We start from the raw sequence: 22,933 nt of genomic DNA, 5'->3' as shown, positions 1-22,933 counted from the left end.
CTCTCAAGACCTTACTAATTCAAGGCTCCCTATTCCCTACAGAGGAACAGAGAATTATTATTTGATAGGCTTAGCGTTTTAGTTGGGAAGGATTAGGAAGTTTAGGAAATGGGTGATAGTGATGGCTGTGCAACAGTAAGAATATTCAATGCCCGTGAACTAGAGTCTTACAAAATGCCTGAGACGGTAAAAAGGACATGGTACATATGGGCAGTCGAGCAAACCTCCCCCTCTTTCGATAACTCTGCTCTCTTCTGAGATGTCCAGTTCTTTCTGCTCTTGATCGTGTTACCTGGTGTGTGGCAAGCAGTCCTTTTTACCTGTTCAGTGACGCAAAACTACAGCTCCACCTACCTGACTTCTTGATTCCCATTGTTACTTCAAAAAGGAGAAATACAGATGGGCCATTCCTCCAGAGATGTGTAATGGCTTCACCTAGAGTGAACTTGCATAGCAGCTCTGTTCCCAATAACAGGATCTCACTATAGCACTGGAAGCTACTCACTGCTTCTATATTTGGTAGCTCTGTCTGTCTATCTATTTTTCTGTCTGTCTATCTATCGATCTATCTCCAGTCCAAGTCCTCAAGGGTGCTCTGTCACTAAGCTACATCCCTAGCCCAGAATCGGATTGTTTGCGAATTGTGAATTTCAATTTAGGCTGTACTTCAATACATGTTGTGTCACAGCCAAGTAGTCAGCTGAGGTGACCTGAGAGGAAGAGCCACCATGTCTGCATGGCTGTGCCAACATTAGCAGTGCTGCTCTCAGCTTATCTACAAGGGTGACAAGCTTCCTCTGGCACTTAGACAGTAACACCTATTTCAAAATCAAACAAACAAACCTATTACTAACTCTAGATAGCTTGTATAGCTGCTCCCCTTACACCCGTTTTTCAAAGGGCTGAAGACTGTAGTCCTCAAGCCTCTTCATTTTTCCTACAAGATCATTCTTCCCTGGGTACTTCCTAATCTGCCTTAGGACCCGTACGCCCTCCCCAGCTAGCATCCTGGGTATCCTAACAGTTTGGGCTTTTGCTGTAGTGGGTATCCATAGGATACTGAGCATCGCCTGGTGTTTAACGTTTATGTGAGTGTCATCATTCTATATTCATATTTTTTGTGTTTTGTTAGATGAGGGTAACTCTGTAACCCAGGCTGACCTCAAATCTATAGCAATCCTCCTGCCTCCACCTCTCAAGTGGTAGGATCTTGCATATGAGCCACCATGTCTAACATTATTCCTCTCTTTGAAACTGATTTCTACCCAACACTTTCTTGTTTATGAAGGGTAGGGTTTTTCTTTTTAACATCTCTTTATTTTTGTTTTATATGTATGAGTGGTTGCTTGTACATAAGTCTGTACACCATTGTATATGCAGTGCCTATGGAAGCCAGAAGAGGATGTCAGGTCTCCTAGAACTGGAGTTACAGGCAGTTATTAGGTACCATGTGGATGCTAGGGACCAAGCCCAGGTCCTCTGGAAGAGTAGCCAGTGCTCTTTACCACTGAGCCATCTCTCCAGCAACCACCCCCGAGGGTGTTTTATTGTTGTTGTGTGTAGAGAGTCACCCGTGCAGACAGGTGAAGATCTAGTTTATTCTTTTTGCTGTCTGGTGTTTGGTTATCTGAATAAACCAAGCTTGATTTTTAAAAGCATTTGCAGTAAGCAAGGTACAGTGTTAAAATCGTGGCGCTGTCTCAGCGCTCATCGTGTTCTTCTCTAGACTTGGACTGAGTTTGGAATGATTGGCAGTAGGAAGGCGGCAGGAGAGGTGGCTGCTCAGCTCCTGGACCAGATGGAGACTGCGGCCCTGCAGCTGAGCAGCCTGAGAGTAAGATAACCTTTGCGCACTGGCCTCCTGTGTGCCTCTCCTGGGAACTTGCTTCCTTCGGGGAGATGGCTGAAAGTCTTGACCTCAGGAAGAGTGTTTACTTAACTGCTTGATTTGGAACAGATTGGTAGGTGGCCAAACACACTCAGTGGGATTTGTTGTGGCCCTGTCCGTTTTAAAAAGGAAATTGGCAAATGACCATATTCTGTGTGACAGATTTTTAAAATACTTTTTAAACACACTTCAGCTATAAACAGTCCTCATGATAAATACCAATCACAACTTTTCCCAGACAACTCTTGACCTCCTCAGCACTCTATAAATGGACTAAAAGAAATTCCTCCATTCCCATGCTTGCTGGACACCCTGGGAACTGCAGGTGACCTCCAGGCTCTCTTCCTTCTTCATCTCAGATGTTTTCTGAAAAGTAAGACTGGTCCAGAGAGCAAGCCTTTAGCCTATGGCCTTCAGTGTCAGGACTGGAGGTCCGTTCTGCTACCGATCCAAAGACCTGTGCTGGGTGACGTCAGAACGATGAGTACCAAGTAAATCTGCCTACATGTGATGCTTCATCAAACTGACCAGAGACCCCATTCTGTTCCTTTCTGTGGAATGGGACCAGATACCCAGTGTTCACTACATACATCCAGCCCAGGGGCCCCCGTGGGAAATGGTTTTTAGGTCATAGGCTCTGCTGCCTCAGATTCAGTGCTCTTCACTGGAGCGTTCTCGCAGCTGTGTCCCCCAAAGTTTTCAGCACACTAACAGACCCTTCTCTCCACTCAGGGTATGACTTCTGCCAGGTCCTACAGTGGTTTGCTGAGCGGGTTGACAGGATCATCCTGCTCTTTGACGCTCACAAATTGGACATCTCAGATGAGTTCTCAGAGGCGATCAAGGCCTTCCGGGGCCAGGATGACAAAATCCGCGTGGTACTGAACAAGGCCGACCAAGTGGACACACAGCAGCTGATGCGAGTCTATGGAGCCCTCATGTGGTCTCTGGGCAAAGTCATCAACACGCCTGAGGTCCTTCGAGTCTACATTGGCTCATTTTGGGCACAGCCTCTTCAGAACACGGACAACCGCCGGCTCTTCGAGGCTGAGGCACAGGACCTCTTCAGAGACATCCAGAGCCTGCCCCAGAAGGCTGCAGTGCGTAAACTCAACGACCTCATCAAGCGAGCAAGGTTGGCTAAAGTAAGCATCAGGTGACAGGCGGGCCCCGGGACTGGTCCTGGAGCACACCGCTGTCTCCTGTACAGTGAGCAGTCCCATCCCAGAAGGCCCAGGGGAGGGCATGTGATTGGAGCACACCTTTAATCCCAGCCCTTCACAGCAGAGGCAGGTGGATCTTTGTGAGTTCAAGGCCAGCCTTGTCCTCATAGGAGTTCCAGGCCATAGTGAGACCCTGTCCAAAAAAGCCGGGCGGGCGGTGGTGGCGCACGCCTTTAATCCCAGCACTTGGGAGGCAGAGCCAGGCGGATCTCTGTGAGTTCGAGGCCAGCCTGGGCTACAGAGTGAGTTCCAGGAAAAGGCGCAAAGCTACACAGAGAAACCCTGTCTCGAAAAACCAAAAAAAAAAAAAAAAAAAAAAATCACACCATAATATTGCCGCACCATTAATTCCAACATTCAGGAGACAGTGGCAGGTGGATCTATGAGTCTGAGACCAACCAAGGCTACACTGAGACACTGTCTATAAATAAACAAACTAACAAACTAAACAAAAAAGAACATAGCCTTGGGATCAGGGATCGCTGCTTCTGTCCCAGCCTGTGATCTCAGGCAAATGGCTGAGCCTTTGAAGTCTGAGCCAACAAGGACCTTTCATGCCATGCTTGTGCAATTCTGTCACACAGCACTGAGCATATAGCACCTGGGGCACAGGGTAGGGTCAGCCAGTCCTCTAGCTCCATGGAGCTATCCTGTTAGCATTATGTTAGGATGATGAGATCTCGGCTGGCCCAGTGTAAGAAGAGGTGGCATTGCCGGAGCCAGTGGGCGGCTGAGAGGCTACCACTAGTCACTGTGCGCTTAGGGGTAGAACCCAGAACTGCCTAGGAGCTGGGGGAGGGTGACCGTTACAAGAGCACATCAGATCCCTCCGTCCTTATTCTGGCCTGTAGCCCATACTTGTAACTCACTCTAGGCCCTCATAACAAAGGCGCCTCATAGCCGGGCGGTGGTGGCGCACGCCTTTAATCCCAGCACTCGGGAGGCAGAGCCAGGCGGATCTCTGTGAGTTCGAGGCCAGCCTGGTCTCCAAAGCGAGTTCCAGGAAAGGCGCAAAGCTACACAGAGAAACCCTGTCTCGAAAAACCAAAAAAAAAAAAAAGAAAACAAAGGCGCCTCATAATTGAGCCTCTTAGCAGACTTAGAATATCGGCTCAACTGGTAAGGCAGTGGTGTTCGGCTGAACCTGCACAGGGAGCAGAGTCAATACTCTGCCTGCCTCTGAAGAAAGAAAAGCCGATCACTCCTCTAAGAGTATAGGGTCAGGGGGAGTTCTTTAGAAAATCTGTGCTTGTTTCATTTAATTATGCCCTACTACTGGAAGCATTCTCAGTCATTTGCCATATGTGGATCTGGCCTGGTTGATCCTCAGAAGTATTCAAGAGTTGTAACCAAAGGAATTTCCAGGCTCTGCCCCATAGCTGTTGACTCAGGAGGGTATGTGATCGTGCACCTATATGTACAGACATATGTGGAAATGCACTTCTCAGGGGTCATTGTGGTCAGCTGAGTTTGAGATCCCGAGGGCTATACTGACTCCCTAATTTTTCAGAAACAAGGTACGATAAGTGATTTCTCCAGATTCCCCTAATCCATTCATTGAGAAGCTAGGATTGAAAATCAGTCCCCCAGCTGTTAGTCTAGCTTTCTGCTCTGGGCACTTGACTCCAGTACACAGGCTGATCTACACCCATTGAAGCTTGGTCAGGAAGTGGAGTCAACTCCTTCCTCTTGGTCTTCTGGTGTAAAACAAAAAAAGCATCCTGACTTTTGGTCTGGTCTGGGTGCACTGGGTCAGCTTTCTGGAGTTCACTACAGCTGTGCTTCATTTAGTAGACACAGATGTGGCATACCCAGGCCAGAGCTACAGAGTCCATCTGGTGGAGGAGGGGGCTCAGAGCACCCTTACATAGAGTGAGGAAGTGTACTGATCAAGGATTGGGTTCTTGCTCATATAGCACTCGGGATGGCGCCTAGGTTCCTGTCTGAGGGAAGCAGGGATGGCTCCTTAGAGGGTCACGAGCCTTCCAATCCCTTCTCACTTCTCCTCAGCAGCTATCCTCATGCTGAAGCCAAATGTCTTCAAAGCTCCTATCTGAAGAGACCTGCCCCTGGCTGCCACTGTCCCATACACACAGTGCCACAACTTCTTGGTTCCCTTTCTTACACTCCAGGATGTACACACACTCTCCTCCCGGAGTCACCAAGCTAACAAGTCTGCAGGGTGCTGTGTGAGTCACCACTCTAGCCCTTCTTCCTGGTATAAGCTACTTCCTCTCAGATCTCGAAGCCACGTTGTTCCAGTCCTCCAAGGCAGTTACTCTAACTAGTTTGTGGAACCACTTATCTGCGCCTCTCCTGAAAGCCCCACTACCCTGGGCCTAATGCATGGTGGCAGGAAGTCTGTCTGGTTTTGCCTGTTCAATGACCCTTTGGCACATGGTATTTCTTTTTTCTAGCTGTTATAAATGAATTTAATTTCAGGGTATAGAAAAGTCTAAATTAGTTTTGTCATTGTTGTTTTTTGTTTTTTCGAAACAGTGTTTCTCTGTGAAGCTCTGGCTGTCCTGGAACTTGCCCTTTAGACCAGGCTAGCCTCTAACTGAGAGATCCACCTGCCTCTGCCTCCCAAGTGCTGGGATTAAAGGCTTGCGCCACCACACTGTGGCTAGCCTAAATTATTTTCTAACCAAAGCTAGTAGCTCCCGTAGACTTTGCGAGTTTCATGGGATTTTAATGTCCATGGACATTTTAAATTTTCCAGTCGCTGCTAAGGGGCCAGTGACTGAATATATCTTCAGTCATAGAAAAAAAGGTGGGGCCGGGCGGTGGTGGCGCACTCCTTTAATCCCAGCACTCGGGAGGCAGAGCCAGGCGGATCTCTGTGAGTTTGAGGCCAGCCTGGGCTACAGAGAGTGAGTTCCAGGACAGGTACCAAAGCTACATAGGGAAACTCTGTTTCGAAAAAAAAGAAAAAGAAAAAGAAAAAAAGGTGGAGGGGAACAGGAATGAGAATGAGTATGAATAGAGAGCTAGAGAGAGAGAGAGAGAGAGAGAGAGAGAGAGAGAATGAACATGAACATGACCATGACTAGAGAGCAGGCTGGAAATGCTGAGTACCACAGCCTGTAGTGCTCCCTGCTATTCCAGCATGGCCTAGGTTCATGAGACACAAAATGCCTCTGTGTTCTGACGCTGAATAATGGAAACCCTTGTGCAGATGTGGGGGGCGGAGGGTCAAATGTGCTGAGCTTACTTATAGGAAAAGAAATAGCATATTCTTTTCTTCCTAAGAATAGTATCGGGCTTGTTCCTTTTCACAGAGGAAAATGTTTGAGGCACATCTACTTCCATCACCAGCTCCCCAGTGCCATTTGCACGTGGTATGTCACAATACCAGCTGAGCATTAGGACAGGAAGCTGCCTGCGCTGGCTAAGAAGCAGAACTGAACACAATGGCCTTGGCCCCTAACATGGCAGTGCTGAGTGGGTGCTCTGTGGAGCTGGACCCCTAGTCCTCCAGCTGCAGGTCTGTGTTCCACTTCTGAGCCTTGTCATTCATTGTTCTTAAAGAAGCAGGGAGCAGGCTGGGGTGTAGCTCAGTGGGGAGGGTGCTTGTCTAGCATGCACAGGGCCTTAGACTTGATCCCCGGCACTGCACAAACCAGCTGTGGTGTCCCAACAAGACAGAAGGCTCAGAAGCTCCCGTCATCCTCAGCTACATAGTAAGCTTGAGGCTAGCTTGGGCTACATGGGATCCTGTCCAAAAACAAACAAACAAAAATAAATGTGGAGAAGGAGAAGGCAAGAAACCACTGAGTCTTTCGCTTTGGATTGCTAATATTTCCTTATAATGCTTTTGTTTGGGTCATCCTTCCCTTGATACAGTTTTCCTTTTGCAGCTTAAAATGCTGTAGAAGCCAAACAGTCTTCTTGATTATGTCGGTTACTTGACAGTTGGGCATCCTTATCCTTACTTCATACATGAAAGCCTGACATTCAGAAAGGCAATACTTCCTGGAACTGATTCACAGCCTGGGAATATTACAGAATACACATCCCAAGCCCAAGTAGTCTGCTTGGTCCAGAAAGTCCTGATTTATATCCAATGTAAACAGCATCTGCAATATCTCCTTACTTTATACTCTTGCTTTATATATTAATCTGTAATTCCACTTATTCTAGAAAATTTTCTATCCACAGAAAACCTACAAGGGACATTTTAAAATATATGAAGGATAAGTTCCCAGATATCACCTAAGAGATATGAGATCTGAGTCAGTTGATGGGATAACAGTTACAGAATTCATGACCCACCTAGGGAAAGCAACTATATCCTCATTTTTTTTTTTTTTTTTTTTTTTTTTTGGTTTTTCAAGACAGGGTTTCTCTGTAGTTTTGCGCCTTTCCTGGAACTCACTTTGTAGACCAGGCTGGCCTCGAACTCACAGAGATCCTCCTGCCTCTGCCTCCCGAGTGCTGGGATTAAAGGCGTGCGCCACCACTGCCTGGATAGCTCAGCCATTAAAGGCTAGGCTCACAACCAAAAATATATCCTCATTTTTTAAAAAAGCTCATAGCAGTTTCATTTAGAATAGCCAAAATGTGGCTCGTGTATGTAATGGGATGGTACTCAGTAATGGAGAAGAGTGAATGTTGATATGCATAACATGGAAAAGTCTGAACAATAACCTTCTCGGCAGCAAGTGCCATCTCTCCAGCCTTCTCGGGGACGTCAGCCCATCCCTACCCTTCACTCCTCTTCCCACCCCAGACTTGAACTCCTTATAAGTAAAGACCACCGACAGGTGCAGTGCCCATTGCCCCTGCTGCTGGACCATGCAATGATCAGTTTTAAGTTCACATCTAAAGTACCCAGTGAAAATAGTGATGGCTCACACCTGTCTTCCCAGCGTTTGGGAGGCTGAGACAGGACAATCACAGGCTTAAGGTCACCAGGACTATACAATATACAAAACACCAAGGACTGAGGGTACACCTCAGTGGTAGAGCGGTTCTCTAGTGTGCTCAAGGTCCTGGTTTCTGTCTCCAGCATGGGGGAAAAGGAAGAAAAAGGTCTACACAGAGGACCAGACTAAGGGGTGGGAAAAGGCTGGATTAGATAGCATGTATAAATGTCCTGTGGCTGCTTTACCGTAGGCTGAATGACATAAATAAATTCTCTCATAGTCTACAGACCAGAAGTCCAAAATCAATGTGTTAGTAGATCTACACATCTTCTGAGGGCTTTAAGTGTCCCATGTTCCTCTCCTGGCTTCCTTGGAGCTCTGCAGCCTGTGTTTTTATTTTAACCACTCTCACAGTAATATGGGATTTTAATAATACAAACAAAAAGCCTGGGTTAATTTTGCTGTCTTTTCTATTTGGATGCTTTCAAAGCTGTCTTCTAAGGAACAGAGACCTTCATGTGTTCTGGGTCAGGCTCCTCGCCTCCTCACCTTTCATCAGAGGGAGGTGGCCTGCCAGAAGTCTCTTTGCTCTGAGACGCCAGTCAAAGCTTACTGCATGATTCTTCAGAGAAAGCTGTTTTAGGAAAGCCCACATAAGAGTCTGGGAATAGAATTTAGTTTTATTCTTCTGTAAACCCGTGTGGACCTCAGTCTTCCTTACGGGATAGATGAACAATTCAAAAGGAGGCAAGTGCACTCTCCAAGCCCGTCCTCACAAGGTCAAGAAAGGCCCCCACCCGTTTGGAAATCTTCCCTCCACAAGGAAACAAAGCAGCTTTTGAGGAAGGAGCAGTGGGGAAGGAGAGGAGCTCAGTGACTTTCAGGGGTCACTAGAGTTCTGGGGAATTTAGTTTGCTCGTCAAAGACCTATTTTCCTCTTAGTCACATGTGATGTGTGGGGCCTAGCTTTCCTGTTTGCAGTGTCAAATTCCTTTTTGGAGAAGTTAGGCATTTTGTAGCTCATCAGGCCGATAGAGGCTGAAGAGTGTGAGAATCGCTGGGCAGTGTGTGGTGATGAGCCCTTTAATGATTATCTGCTGCAAGGCTTAAAAATAACTCCGTCCCTGCCTGGGCTTTGTGGATGTCAGTGCCCAAGCCTATATATGGAAACCTGTCTCTCTGAAGGCTGACCTCAGATGCCTCTAAAGGCCCCCGTAAGTCCTCTTTAAGACTGCTAGGATTACACGTGGTTTGGGTACCAGCTTTGATCTGAACAGAATAAACACACTTGTTCAGTAGGACTTGGCTGCTTCTCTCTGTTTCTTTTTTTTTTTTTTTTTTTTTTTTTTTTTTTTTTTTTTTTTTTTTTTTTTCACCTTTTGGATCTCAGGTTTATTACAGAATTTTTATTTTTTTTTATTTTTTTTTATTTTTTGTTTTTTTAGGGAAGGCAGGTGGGAGATAGGTTTCACTCAGTAGCCCAGGCTGGCCTGGAACCCACTGTGTAGCCCAGGCTGGCCTCAACCCATGGCAGTCCTCCTGACTCAGCTTCTAAGGGCCGAGATTACAGACATGAGTTACCATACCCAGCATTAACTGCACTAAATTTATTACCATAAACCCACAAGCAACAGTCTCTGAACAGAGGTATTTCAGACAGTTGATTGTCACCACATGGTATGACATCATGCGCAGTGCAAAGTACACATGTTGTACTGTGTGAAGGAAGCTGCTGTGAAGTCACACCGTGTCACGGGGCAAGTGAGAAACACCTCAGACTCATTACAAGCTTGATTTTGAGTTCATCTTTGGTGGCTGTACATTCAGAAAGCTTTAACAGTTGTCAATTTTTTTTTTATAGCCCCACATTCAGTTAACCACCTTTTAAGAAGTTGGTCCCTAAGCAATAGCCATACAACCCAACGTGTACATTTTCAGATGGCCTCTGCACACCACATGTGATGGTGTTACTGTTCAAATTCTGTTGACCCCACCCAGTATGCGTGCACACCCAGAGGCCCTCAACCAAGCTGTGGGATGTGTCTGCTCACTCTCTCCGACTTCCTTCTTCCCGAAGATTCTAATGAAATCTGTTTTCTTAGAAGCATTTTCCAGGCTACATTCCTGTTTTTTGTTTTTTGTTTTTTTTTTTAAATCATTGCTCTGTTTTTCATTCTTTCCTATTTTAGCTATTTATTTGGCTTCTGAATTACTCTGTAGATTTGAAGTCCTATAAAGAAAACGTTGGTAGTGAACACACTTACTAACCTGAAATAGGAAGTAAATGAAAGAATGGAAAAGCTGAGGGAAGGGCGTGCCACAGGCCAGACAATGCAGTACCCTCCTGGGGAGATTGCTCGCCCTTAGGGGTTCAGGGGCTTCCCTCTCCTATGTCTGGATTTCCTCCCCAGAGAGAGCTTTCCATCCAGCTGGTCCCATGCAGCCGGTCCCATGCAGCTGGTCCCATGCAGCTGGTCCCATGAGCTGGTCTCATACAGAAGTCGTTAGTGCCGCTCACGAATGTCCCAGCACTCTGCCCATTGAGGTATGCCCGGGGATCGTTCTTACTTCGTTGCTCACTGGGCACTGTTCCTGTACAGATAAACTACAGTCAGCCTCCAGTTTCACTTCCTGGTGCCCACAGGCCACAGGTGAAACTTTCTCTACATTTTCTGGTTAGTCACAGTGGAGATCCTCCCTACTCGGGGTCTGCCCACTTCCTGCCCAGACACCAGAATCGCCACTCAGAGGCTACCGTTAGTTGCCCTTTCTTGGGAGTAGACTTGAAGATGCAATCCCCAGGGACATTCTCTGTGCAGCTTTACCTCACCGCACCTGGTTCTCAGCCAGGTCTCACACCGTTCACCATTACTCTGACCTCTCTGACTGACCCTGGAGAACCATCATTAGTGCAAGCATTAGGTCAGCAGAGCCTCCCTGCGAATCCTCCAGGGGCTCCTAATGCTCCTGCTAAGCAAGGTCTGGATGCAGCCCACCTCTCCCACCCTCGACCATGTGCATGATACGGCCCAAATACACCCCCAGCTTGTTAGCACCCTGTCTTACTCCACTCACTGCGTCTCCTGCTGTTCTTCACAAGGCCCAACTCGGATGTCACCTCTTCACTTGCCCTGTCATCCCATATCCTTTATCTGTCACATTCTGGACCCTCCCCCTTACTCAGCCTTTGATGTTGGGGTTCTCTCTGCTCACCGTCCCTGTGTGGTCTCAGCACATCTGGTCCCTCTGGCCCTTCCTCAAGTCCAGCTCTCAGTTTACCTGGTCCAGGCCAGCTCTCTGGAGCTCTGGAAGTACATTCTAGCTCCCCTTAGGCTGCCTGGTTCTGGATCCTCACCTTCTCTTGTGGTTGAGGACCAGAGTTCTGCATGGGAATGTGTCTCATTTATCTCTTCTCTCGAGAAGTGTGGTATGTACTCACCTGACATATCCCCCTCAGGTACATGCCTACATCATCAGCTACCTGAAGAAGGAAATGCCAAATGTATTTGGAAAAGAAAATAAGAAGCGAGAGCTTATCTACAGGCTTCCAGAAATCTATGTTCAGCTGCAGCGAGAATACCAGATTTCTGCGGGGGACTTCCCTGAGGTCAAGGCCATGCAGGTACTGGGAGCCCTGTTGTAATGTCTTGAGGAAGTTGTGGGAACTGCCACAACACCTAGCTGGTTACAGGAAATATAAGAAAGACTCACAGTTTAATGAAGGAGAATGCAATGAAGTCATCTTCCTAATGATGACCCATGGTGATGGCCTCCTATGACTAAAGCAGACATTGTTTGCCTTCCAAAATGTCTTTTTAAAGGGGAGACAATTAGCCAGAGGGCAGTGAAGCTTACATGAGAAAGCTTACAGACAGCCTGGCCTCGTAGATGAGGTGACCCTGGTTTTCAGACTCCCGGAACCTGAAGGGAATTAGAGCTGGACTTGGCTTTGAAGGTCACTTTGGATAGTCCCTGCAGCCATACAGCAAGGGAGTGTGCTTGGACAGACTGCTGCTGTGCATTGAGCTGGGGCTCCGGACACAGATGTACTTTGCTGTATTGAGCGACAGGTCTGCTGAAAGGCAAGTATTGGTAGCCTCCGACCTGATTTCATACCCTCCCTTTACTGCCTTTAGCTCTGGGCAGTTCAGGCAAGCCATAATAGGCTGCCTTCGGCTGCTTTGGCCCAGCCAGTGTACACTGCCCTACAGTGATGGAATGTCCTTCCGAGCAAGGTCACCATCTTCTTGTCCAGTGCAGTACACATCTGCACAGGGCCACAGGCCTCTCTATTTTAAGGCAGATGACATGAACTCAGGTAGCCATGTCATCCGACTGCTTGTCTCCTCACATCTAGTGGGTTACCAGAGTATATCTCCAAGACCTACAAGGAGGATGATTCTGCAGTTGCCCAGTGGGAGCTTGTTCCGGTCCTGTGGATCAAGGAAGATTGAAGAGCGTGTGGCCCGCCTATGTATCTGGCCCGGGAGTCACTGCCCTGTGGGAACATGAACCCTTGTGGGCATAAGAAGCTAAAGTCTAGATTTGTATGTAAATCGCATACATACATTTCAAATTTGGGCTCAAATTTTCAAAAACTCCTGGGTAGACCAAGCAAAGGCTTTCTCTTTTTTTTGTTTTTTGTGTTTTGTTTTTTGAGACAGGATCTCTCTGTGTAGCTTTGGCCTCTGTCCTGGAACTCACTCTGTAGCCCAGGCTGGTCTCGAACTCATAGAAATCCACCTGCCTCTGCCTCCCGAGTGCTGGGATTAAAGGCATGCGCCACCACCGCCCGGCCAGCAAAGGCTTTCTTTTGAGACCAATTGTTGTATCATCCACTCCAAGCCACAGAGGATGGCTCAAGTGAGAGTATGGCTAAGCTTAGGCCTCAGAGGGGAGAGGAGGAGGAGGAAGAGAGTAGACAAAATAGAGGTGAGGTCAGCTCACTGATGTGGCCGGTGCAAGGTTGGGGACGGGGTAGGGTAGGGGTGAGACTCACTATTCTAGTGTCAACTCTTTATGCCTGGGTCGAGGTGGGTGCTTCTGGTGGGATCTGGTCTCAGGATCTAGCCAAATTGTTTGTTCTTTTGTTTTAATTATTCTCTCACAGTATACATCCTGATTGCAGCCTCCCTCCTCCCAGCCCCCACCTCTCTCCCCCAGATCTGCCACTCCTCCCTTTCCCTTCAGAAAAGAGCAGGCCTCTTAGGGATATTGACAGAGTATAGCATAACTAGGCACAGACCCTCATATGGAGGCAGGATGAGGCAACCCAGTAGGAGGAAATTTGTTTTATGACAAATACAGAGATATCTTTTTTTCTTTCTAGCAATAAAATGGGTATTCTGTTTAGAAGAGGAATTACTTTGCTTCTGGTCACAAGATAACGTTATAACTTGAGGACTCGTGGTTAGTTGTCTCCCAGAGACTTCTCTTTTTTTTTTTTTTTTTTTTTTTTATTCTTGGTGTTTCTCTGTGTAGCCTTGGCTATCCTGGAACTCAATCTGTAGACCAGTCTGGCCTTGAACTCACAGAGATCCGCCTGCCTCTGCCTCCTGAGTGCTGGGATTAAAGGTGTGCACCACCACTGCCCAGCTGAGACTTTTTCTTTTATATTCAGGTTATGCCCTGCATCCCATAGCCCAGCTGCAGAACAGCTGTTTCCTTGTACCTTTCATAAGGGAACTTAGTATCTTGGCTTAATTGAAAACTACAAAGAAGTACCTACCATGTGCTATAGCACCACATGTGTGCACTCATTAGCTGTTGTTACACTGCCCATACCACATGGTGATTCTCTGAGACCCTGAAGCTCTGCTGAGGCCCTCCGGGCTCTCACGTGGCCCATAGGAGAGCTCCCATAACAGAGCAGGCTCCAGAACTAGAGCTGTCTATGAAAATTAATCTGGGTCAGAGGACACCCAGGCCTCCCAGAGCTGGGACAAAGGATAATCCCTGGGAAAGGAGTCAGGGAGCCCAGAGTCTCAGGAGCAGCCTCAGCCCATTCAGCTGGAGTCGGGGTGAGTGGAAGCCTATGCTGAGAATCCCCGTGGTCAGGACCCACATTTAGTAGCTTCAGTGAGCCCAAGTGTCTCGGGCAGAACAAGGAGCCCCAACCTGAGAGCTGTCATGTTCGTGTGTGCTCATTTAGTTACTCATCCAGGAAAATGTTAATTACTGGGGCCAAGTGTTGTCCTAGGCCCTGGAATACATCAGTGGGCAGACATTGAAGATAAGAGTGAGAATAATTTAGTCTTTGCCTTAGTGACACACCCCTTGCTGCAGCATGAATGCTGTGGGCTTCAGTGTAATTAGTGATTTCATGGCTGTGATTCAGTGTCTCTTTGTAAGGGTGTGACTCCAGAGTCCAGTAGCCATGCCATGCTCACTCTACTTCCCCATGATCTAGAGCAGTGGTTCTCAACCTTCCCACTGCTGCGACCCTTTAGTACCTTCCTTTTGGTGTGGTGACCCTCGACCATCAACTTAATTTGTTACTACTTCATAATGGTAATTTTGCTACTGTTAGGAGTCATCATGTGAATCATATATCTGATAGCAGCCCCCAAAGCGGTTGTGACCCACAGGTTGAGAACTGCTGATCTAGAATGCAGTAGGTACTCAGTAAATACATGCTCAGCATGCTCCTTTCTCTGAGGCTGTTGAGGATCTAACATCCTCAGCAACAGGCATTCAGTTAACACCAACTGTGTATGGGTCAGAGGCAGAGGCTAAAGCCTGGTCTACAGAGCAAGATCCAGGACAGGAACCAAAACTACACAGAGAAACCCTGTCTCGAAAAACCAAAAAAAAAAAAAAAAAAGGCTTGGAAATAAATAGTCATGAACTGGACATATGTCAAGGTCATGAGGAGGGTTCACCACAGCTGGTTTTAGGTCTGTCTTCCCCCTCTCAAGAGTCCCCTGGGGCTGGAGAGATGGCTCAGAGGTTAAGAGCACTGGCTACTCTTCCAAAGGTCCTGAGTTCAATTCCCAGCAACCACATGGTGGCTCACAACCATCTGTAATGAGATCTGGTGCCCTCTTCTGGCCTGCAGGGATGCATGCAGGCAGAACACTGTATACATAATAAATAAATAAATCTTAAAAAAAAAAAAAAAAAGACCCCTGTGCCCTGTCCCAAAGGACTCTGGCCTATTGTGCAGTGCTGACCTGCAGCTTGAGAACACTGGAAACACTCTAGTGGTATTGTTCACTCAGTTGTCTGGAGAATTTGACCTCCATGTGGATGAGTTACCATGTTTTAACAGCAGAGGGCAGCAGAGCCATCCCTATCTGCTGGTCCCTACCACACTTTTGAAAATTGCTCTAGTGAACTTTGGGAGTAATTGGGCAAGGATAACCCAGCTTGAGGCTGGGATAGGAACCTACTCTTTGGAAGGAGCAGCCCTAGGATTCTGGACCCAGTGGTACAATTGTTGATCTCTTTAAATCCTGACTGCATGACTATCCCAATAAAAAGACTGCTGTTTTGGACCTGTCCTGCTAGAGGGCAGTAGCTTGTCCTCCACACCCCTGCTCAGGTCTGTAAGTACCACAGGGACTGGAGTTTACTTTCTGTGTGCTTTCTGGGCAGATACAGCTGCTGCTTTCTAGTCATTCCTGCAAAATCGTGGCCACTGGCCCTCTGTTTGCTCATACAGCTTCCGTCAGAATCCTGTCCTCCGCAGGCTGGTAGACAGTTTAGGCAGACACAATTCCACATGTCTGTTCGCCAGACACAGGGACCTGTGTGCTCAGGGCTCAGACTCATTCCCCAGGGATGGGGTAGGTGTTCCTGCACCAAAGGGAATTCAGACCTCTTACCCAGTAGCTTTGGAATGTTTATGTAGGAAGGCCTCTATCCTTCCTCCTCAACCGGCCCTCTTTGTCCCCTCAGCTGACTGTGACACCGTCAGTAGAAGTCCCGAGCACTGGCAGCACTCACTGTACGGTGCTGAGGGTGGAGGTGATGCCCTGGTGGCTCTCATCAGATGTAGGACCCAGAATCGAGAACACATTTTAGAAAGCAGGACTGTTCTGCTCGAGTGCTCAGCCAGGTGCAGACCGCCAAGTTTCAGCCCAGCAGGTCAGATGGCACAGTGGGGCTGGGCTGCCTGCAAGTGTTTTGGGAGATCTGTTCTGAAGACATGATAGGTAATCACCTTCTGGCTCTGTCCCCTCTGCAGTCTGCGTGCTGTGGCTCCTTTCCAAACATGAACACAGAATTCCTGCCCAGCCACACACCCTGAAGATCACAGTTTTTGTTCTCTGCTAGACACAGCTGCCATATCTATCTACAACATGACTTTACTAGGTAACTCAATGTTATGTAGCTATCCAGTATTAGATTAGCCATGTGTGGTAGCACACACCGATAATCCCAGCACTCAAAAGACAGTAGGACCTGGAGCGACGGAATTCTTTTTTATTTTTTATTTATTTTTTTTTTTTTTGGTTTTTCGAGACAGGGTTTCTCTGTGTAGCTTTGCGCCTTTCCTGGAACTCACTTGGTAGTCCAGGCTGGCCTCGAACTCACAGAGATCCGCCTGGCTCTGCCTCCCGAGTGCTGGGATTCTTTTTTATTTTTATTTTAGATTACATGTATGCATGTGTATCTGTGTGGGTGAGAGTGCAGTTATCTGCAGAGGTCAGAAGAGGATATCGGATCCCGTGGAGCTGGAACTACAGGTGGTTGTGAGCCACACAACATGGATGTTGGGAATGGGTGTTCTGCCGTTTTAATATGGACGTGCTCTTAACCACAGAGCCATCTCTCTAGTCCCCACCTGAATTCCATTTATTTATTTGTTTGTTTGTTTGCTTGCTTGCCTTTAGAGACGAAGTCTCACTGTCTAGCCCTCCTGACCTGGAACTCACAGAAGAACCCCTGTCCCTGCCTCCAGAGTGCTGGGATAAAGGTGTTTACCACTATGCCTGCATCCTCACCCCCACCCTGCATGAGCTCACCTTGAATTCCTGACCTTCCGGCTTCACCTCCCGAGTGCTGGCCTTAGAGGCACATGCTATGCCTGGCTTAAATCTCTATTTTCACTCCCTACTTTCCCCATTTGTTTTACAGTGAAAGCACGTACTTGTCCATGCCAATCCCCCACCTAATAGCCCGTCACACTCTCTCTGTCCAGATTAGCCAAGATTGGCTTCTTTCTGGGCTCTCCCTGTCTCATCTCCAGGAAACTACATAAGTGAATAGCCTCTCTACCTCCATACCCTCCCTCATTGCCCATACAGAAATACCCACATATAATACCCACTGCAGTGAGGACTGGGAATATAGAGCTCAGTGGTAGAGCACTCGCCCCAAGTTTAATTCCCAGCAACACACACCGACAAAAAATAAAACAAAACCCAACAACTCAGCCATTGGCTAGAGAAATGACAGATGGCTCTTCTGCAGTTAAGAGTTCTTGCTGTGCACACATGAGAACCAGGGTTTGGACCCAGCATCCATGTGAAAGCTGGACATGGTTCTACTGAAAGAATGATAAACGGCGCTGGTGGCAGTGCTGGTTACCAGCGGAAAGGTCACGGTCACAACAGAACCCAGTTGCTTAGTAGCGGAGAGCTTTATTAGGAGGAAGGGGAGGAGGGATAAAAGGACCAGGCCTGGGGAGGAAAGAGAGAGAAAGATGGTGGGGTGGGGGGAGAGCAGGGGAGAGCAGAGCAGAGCAAAGAGAGGGTGGGGTCTGCGTCCAGCTTTTAAGGGCTCCCAGTATGGAGCTACGCTGATTGCATGACCACGCCCCCCCCCCCCCACACACACACACGTAGTCACCAACACACACTGATGATGTAAGATGCAAGACCCGTTGCTTAACTCCTGAACTGCACATGTGCAGTCATATAGCTGGAGTGAGGGCAGAATTCTAACATCTACCCCTGCCTGTAACTCTGCCTCTTGAAGGGAGACCACTGAAGCTTGCCCCTACCCAAGAAATACAGGTTCAGGGAAAGACCTTGCCTCAAAAGTATCAACCAAGAGTGGTAGAGGAAGGTGCCTGACAACTGCCCCTGGCCTCTTTGTGTGCTCAGGCATGCACCCCCCCCCACACACACACCCCATTCACACAGACACATGCACATACACTCTCAGTGCTTCTGCATTTGCTAGGAAAAAATGTGGAAGACCGGTTTTCATTATGTCTTTGAGTTTGCTGATGTTAGGGCCTAGGCAACTCTTCTTGTTCAAGGCCAGAGAAAGCTCAGCTCTAGTCCTATCTGTCGCAGCGGTGAATAAAGGAGGTCCTCCCTGGATATCCAAGGAACCCGGAATTCTGAGTTCATATGTGCTTGCAGGAAATAGCCTCCCTTGATCTCAGACACCTGGTGTGATGTCCCTTCTCCCTTCCAATTACTTGGTTCTTCCTTTCTACTGACTTTTTTATATTTCGTGTTCTCCTTTTTGCACAAGTCTTTTTTGAAAGTAGACAGACACTGAACAGCTGGTGTCTTCCTCCAGTGTGATCAAGGCTCCTTTGAAGCAGGGCCCATCCCTGGGCCCAGGAGAGTATCTGATGCATAGGAATCGATAGGTGATAAGGTGTGGCTGCTTGAAGGGTGGGTAAATGGTGGGCAAGTGGGTGGATACAAATATGGATGTATGAGTAAGCAAAGACAAACTAGGTAGAAGGCGCTCTCTCTTTATCACTACCCATGAAGCCTTCGTGACCCTCCTCCCCAGCCCTCTCTAGAGCCTTTGCTCTGCTGACAGGCCACTTCTCCCCAAGAGATGGGGTAGAGACCTGTTGGGACCCGGCTTATGGTGCTCAGCCCTAGGTTTCAACTTGTGCTTATTTGTTCGTACTTTTGAAATAACTGACTAGTCTACGGCTGTAGGACTCCCACAGCCCTGACAGGAACCTTCATGAGGAAGCCTTTGTGCAGTAGGCTGTGCCTCTGTGGGGATTCCCTGCAGGTTTCCAGTTCTAGGCTCATTCCTAAAGAGGTTAAATCCAAGGAGCACGTGCCCCAGGCTACATCAGTATTATTTTCAAATAATCCAAAGGCAAAGTTCATTTCATCAGAAGCTAGGGGAGTTAAGACAGGGTGTTGCTATGTAGACCAGGCTAGCCTCAAGCTTGCAGCAACTCTACAATCTTTACCTTCTGAGTGCTGGGATTATAGGTGTGTGGAACCACATACAACCAGCTACAAAGTTCTCAAATAATAGGGTTTTTTTGTTTTGTTTTAATTTTCTAAATATAGTCCTTAAGGGTTTTTTTTCCAGTCTTCAGTGATTTTTAAATTTATTTTAACTCTACAATACATCCCAACTATGGCCTCCCTTTCTTCCCTTCTTCTCAACCTCTCCCCCACCCCTCAGATCCGCTGTTCCTCTATTTCCTTTCAGAAAAGAGCAGGTCTCCCAGTGATATCAATCAAACTCAGCATAACAAGATGCAATGAGACTAGGCATATACCCTCTTATCAAGACCGGGCGAGGCAACCCAGTAGAAGGAAAGGGTTCCATGAGCACACAAAAGAGTCAGAGACACCCCACTCCCACTGTCAGGAGTCCCACAAACACCCCAAGCTAAAGAACCACAGCGTGTATGCAGAGGGCCTGGTGCAGACCCGTGCAGGCTCCACAGTTGCCGTTTCAGTCTCTGTGAGCCACTATGGCCCTGCTTGGTGGATTCTGTGTTCTCTTGGTGTCTTCAACCCCTCGGGCTCCTACAGTCCTTCCTCTCCCTCTTCTGCAGAGTTCCCGAGTTCCGCTTAAAGTTTGGCAGTGGATCTCTGCATCTGTTCCCATCAGCTGCTGGAGGAAGCCTCTCTGATGACGATTGGGCTAGGCACGGATCCTATGAGTATAGAGAATATCATTAGGAATCATTTCATTGATTTTTTTTTTTTCATATTTGGTTCTACCCTAGGTCTCTGAGCCATCCAGCTTCAGACCCTGACAGTCTAGGCAGCGTCAGGCATGGGCTCCCTCCTGTCCCTGAGTTTTTCAGCAAAGCATAGTAAAGAGTTAGCAGATGTGGACTGTAGTCTTAATTCCATCTGGATAGCCCATGTGATTGTAAAACAAGGTTATAATACTGGCCTTTGTTACTCCCTTGATTGTTGCGAACATATTTGAAGTGTGGAGCAGAACCTTTCTGAGAACATACTAATTCTCTGGGGCATTAAAGACAGGTGAAAGGTTTTTCTCAAAGTCTCGGGGGATTGCTAAGTAGAGAGAGCAGCTACTGTACAAAAAGCCACTTTCAATCCTGAAGCTGTTTCTTATTCCTAAGCCCCTCTTGCATGGGAGCTTGGACATGGGAGGCCCAGCAAAGAGTTCTGAAAGGCAGAGGGTGTGGTGGGATGTCTGCTTTAAGGGAGACCCAGCTCCCTCCAGCGCCTCCTGCAGAGACCATAACTCCAAATCTGGTTTCCCCTCCTGTAGGAACAGCTTGAGAACTATGACTTCACCAAGTTCCACTCACTGAAGCCCAAGCTGATCGAGGCCGTGGACAACATGCTGAGCAACAAGATCTCCTCCCTGATGAGCCTCATCAGCCAGGAGGAGATGAACATGCCCACGCAGATGGTGCAGGGCGGCGCCTTTGACGGCACCACAGAGGGGCCCTTCAACCAGGGCTATGGGGAGGGGGCCAAGGAGGGTGCTGACGAGGAGGAGTGGGTCGTGGCTAAAGACAAGCCCGTGTATGACGAACTCTTTTACACACTATCACCGATCAATGGCAAGATCTCAGGCGTCAATGCCAAGAAGGAAATGGTGACCTCCAAGCTGCCCAACAGCGTCCTGGGCAAGATCTGGAAGCTGGCCGACTGTGACTGCGACGGCATGCTGGATGAGGAGGAGTTCGCACTGGCCAAGCACCTCATCAAGATCAAGTTGGATGGCTACGAGCTGCCCAACAGCCTGCCCCCACACCTTGTGCCCCCCTCTCACAGGAAGTCCCTGCCGAAGGCTGACTGAGGGTGCACAGCTGGGGTGGGGGAGGAGGGGGTGCCTGGGCCTGAAGTCTGCCATGCTACTAGCTTGCACACCTCAGCTCCTCAATGTGGGGTGGGGAAGGGCAGACACTGACGCTAGATGAGGCCCTTTCCCCTCTAGAACCCCTAAGTTTCTATCAAAATATTGAGAAGAGCACTATACATGGAGATTAAAAGTCTAAGAAGAAAAGTAAATTATCCAAAGAAAAATGTAGGTGTGGACACAGGCTGGCGAACTCTGGGAAGTCAGGCAGGGAGTAAGCTGGGGACTGACTGGAGTCCAGGGCTGTGCTGGGCAGTGTGTTACTGTGACCCTCTCAGTCCTTCAGAGGGCACTGAGGAGCAGCATAAGTGACCTGATTTATTTTTCTTACTGTGTTTCCTGCTATATTTAGAGGGGGAGCAGAGCAGAGGGTTTCTGCTCTCTATAGACTGACACCAAAGAGAAGACTAATACCCAGGTCTGAGAGAGGCTGTTCCATGTCTGTGTGCGCCCCTCCCTCCTGCAGTCCCCAGCAGAACAGGCAGCCAGGCCAGGAAACCTGCCTTGTCCCAGCGCCTGCTGCATGGCCCTGCAAGCCTCCCTCCGGCAAAGCTGGATTCAGTTAGGAATTTGGAATCCACAACCTCTGTCAGCCCTGTCAAGACCTCTAGTTAACTGATGTTTCAGATCACGTTGAGGTCTAAGGATTGGCCTTGCTTTCCAGTTCATCCAATAGGTTGCAGCAAAGTCAATGTATCAGACTTAAGAAAAGAGACAGTTCCCATCTGTCACTAAATGTGCCCTTCGACCATTGAATGTTCCCAAGGCTTTTTGGTAGGTGGCAGAATTTAAATTCAACAAAGCCCTGTCTTGAATTGTGCAGTACTAGAGACTTTGGACCCAGGTAAAGAAAAACTAGCTCCATCCTGAGCTGTCAATGGAAGAGATCAGTGTCTTGATGATTGACACTATTATTTGATTTTTAAAGAAAAATATGCATTTTATTGTGTTGAATTGTGTTTTCCTCACAAGATGAAGCTTTCCTGTAGAAATCTTTTCTCCCAAGCTACTCTGCTTCCCATCAGGAGTGCCTGTCTGGGGCCAGGATTGGTCTACGCACACACCCTTCTGCTGGCTCTTCGGTGCTCTTTCCAAGCCTTTGGATTTCTCTGACCCATTTATTCAGGTGCAGGGGCCACCTCCCACCACACCCCCTACTCTGTGGCACAGCTGATGAGCACTTTTCGCCATCATTTATGCAGTAGGAGTCACAGCACAACAGTGACCACATGGCCCGGCCCTGACGGTACCACAAATGAATGAATCTGAACTGTGCTCCTGAATATTCAGAAAAACATAACCCCACCCCTAATTGCCTGCCTCTGGCAACCTCAGGGTCAGAACTGTAGATTTAAGAGAAAATGCTAAAAGCTCACATCTATTATCCCAGTACTTGGGAGGCTGATGCAGGAGGGTTACCGTGAATTTGAAGCCTGAACTACATTGTTAGTTTCATGACAGTCTGTTTCAAAATCGGGGAGAATATCACCATCATGCTCCCTATCTTAATTTCTAAAGGACAGTTTTAAGAGAAACCTGGTGTGCCTTTTACTTTGAATGAGTGTGCTCTGATTAGCTGGACACACAAAGGGAATGTTTGATCCTGGGGCTGTAACTGAGTGCAGGCCTTTCTGTGGTGTGAGGACCCTGGGGTCCACCGCATGGTGGTGCCTGGGAGGGCAGCCTTCCCTCCCAGGTGTCTTGCTGCTTTTCCTCTGCACAATTGTCATATATCTACACAAATATAATCACAAGTGTATGTCTCATGAGTGTCTCTAAAGTGCGTCCGTGTGTTCTGTGTACATAGGACCAAATGGCTTCTTTACAGAACCTCAGAGGAGGCCTTTCTAGGGACAGCAGGATAAGATTTCTGGGGTCTCCCTGCCCACTCCTCTCCACCTTCTGCTGGGAGAACCCTAGCAGCTGAGCCTCACCCTGCTCTG

The 22,933-nt window shown here is 48.0% G+C and overlaps 1 protein-coding gene across 1 annotated transcript in view; it reads left to right on the top strand.

Annotated features, from left to right (window-relative positions):
• The window catches only part of Ehd4 (EH domain containing 4), a 75,349-nt gene extending 52,593 nt beyond the window's left edge, over nt 1–22,756 (top strand). Inside the window, exons 4-6 of the mRNA XM_052724792.1 lie at nt 2,621–3,033; nt 11,437–11,601; nt 20,394–22,756. Coding sequence (XP_052580752.1) covers nt 2,621–3,033; nt 11,437–11,601; nt 20,394–20,930 — 1,115 coding nt within the window. The 3' untranslated portion in view covers nt 20,931–22,756. The remainder of the gene's footprint in view (nt 1–2,620; nt 3,034–11,436; nt 11,602–20,393) is intronic.
• The last annotated feature ends 177 nt before the right edge of the window (nt 22,757–22,933 follow it).

This window comes from Peromyscus californicus, unplaced genomic scaffold (assembly GCF_007827085.1).
Source record: "Peromyscus californicus insignis strain IS unplaced genomic scaffold, ASM782708v3 Scaffold_7__1_contigs__length_154581171, whole genome shotgun sequence".
Classification (NCBI taxonomy): Eukaryota; Metazoa; Chordata; class Mammalia; order Rodentia; family Cricetidae; genus Peromyscus; species Peromyscus californicus.
The sequence above is the reverse complement of the archived record's forward strand: the minus strand, read 5'-3'. Positions and strand labels throughout refer to the sequence as shown.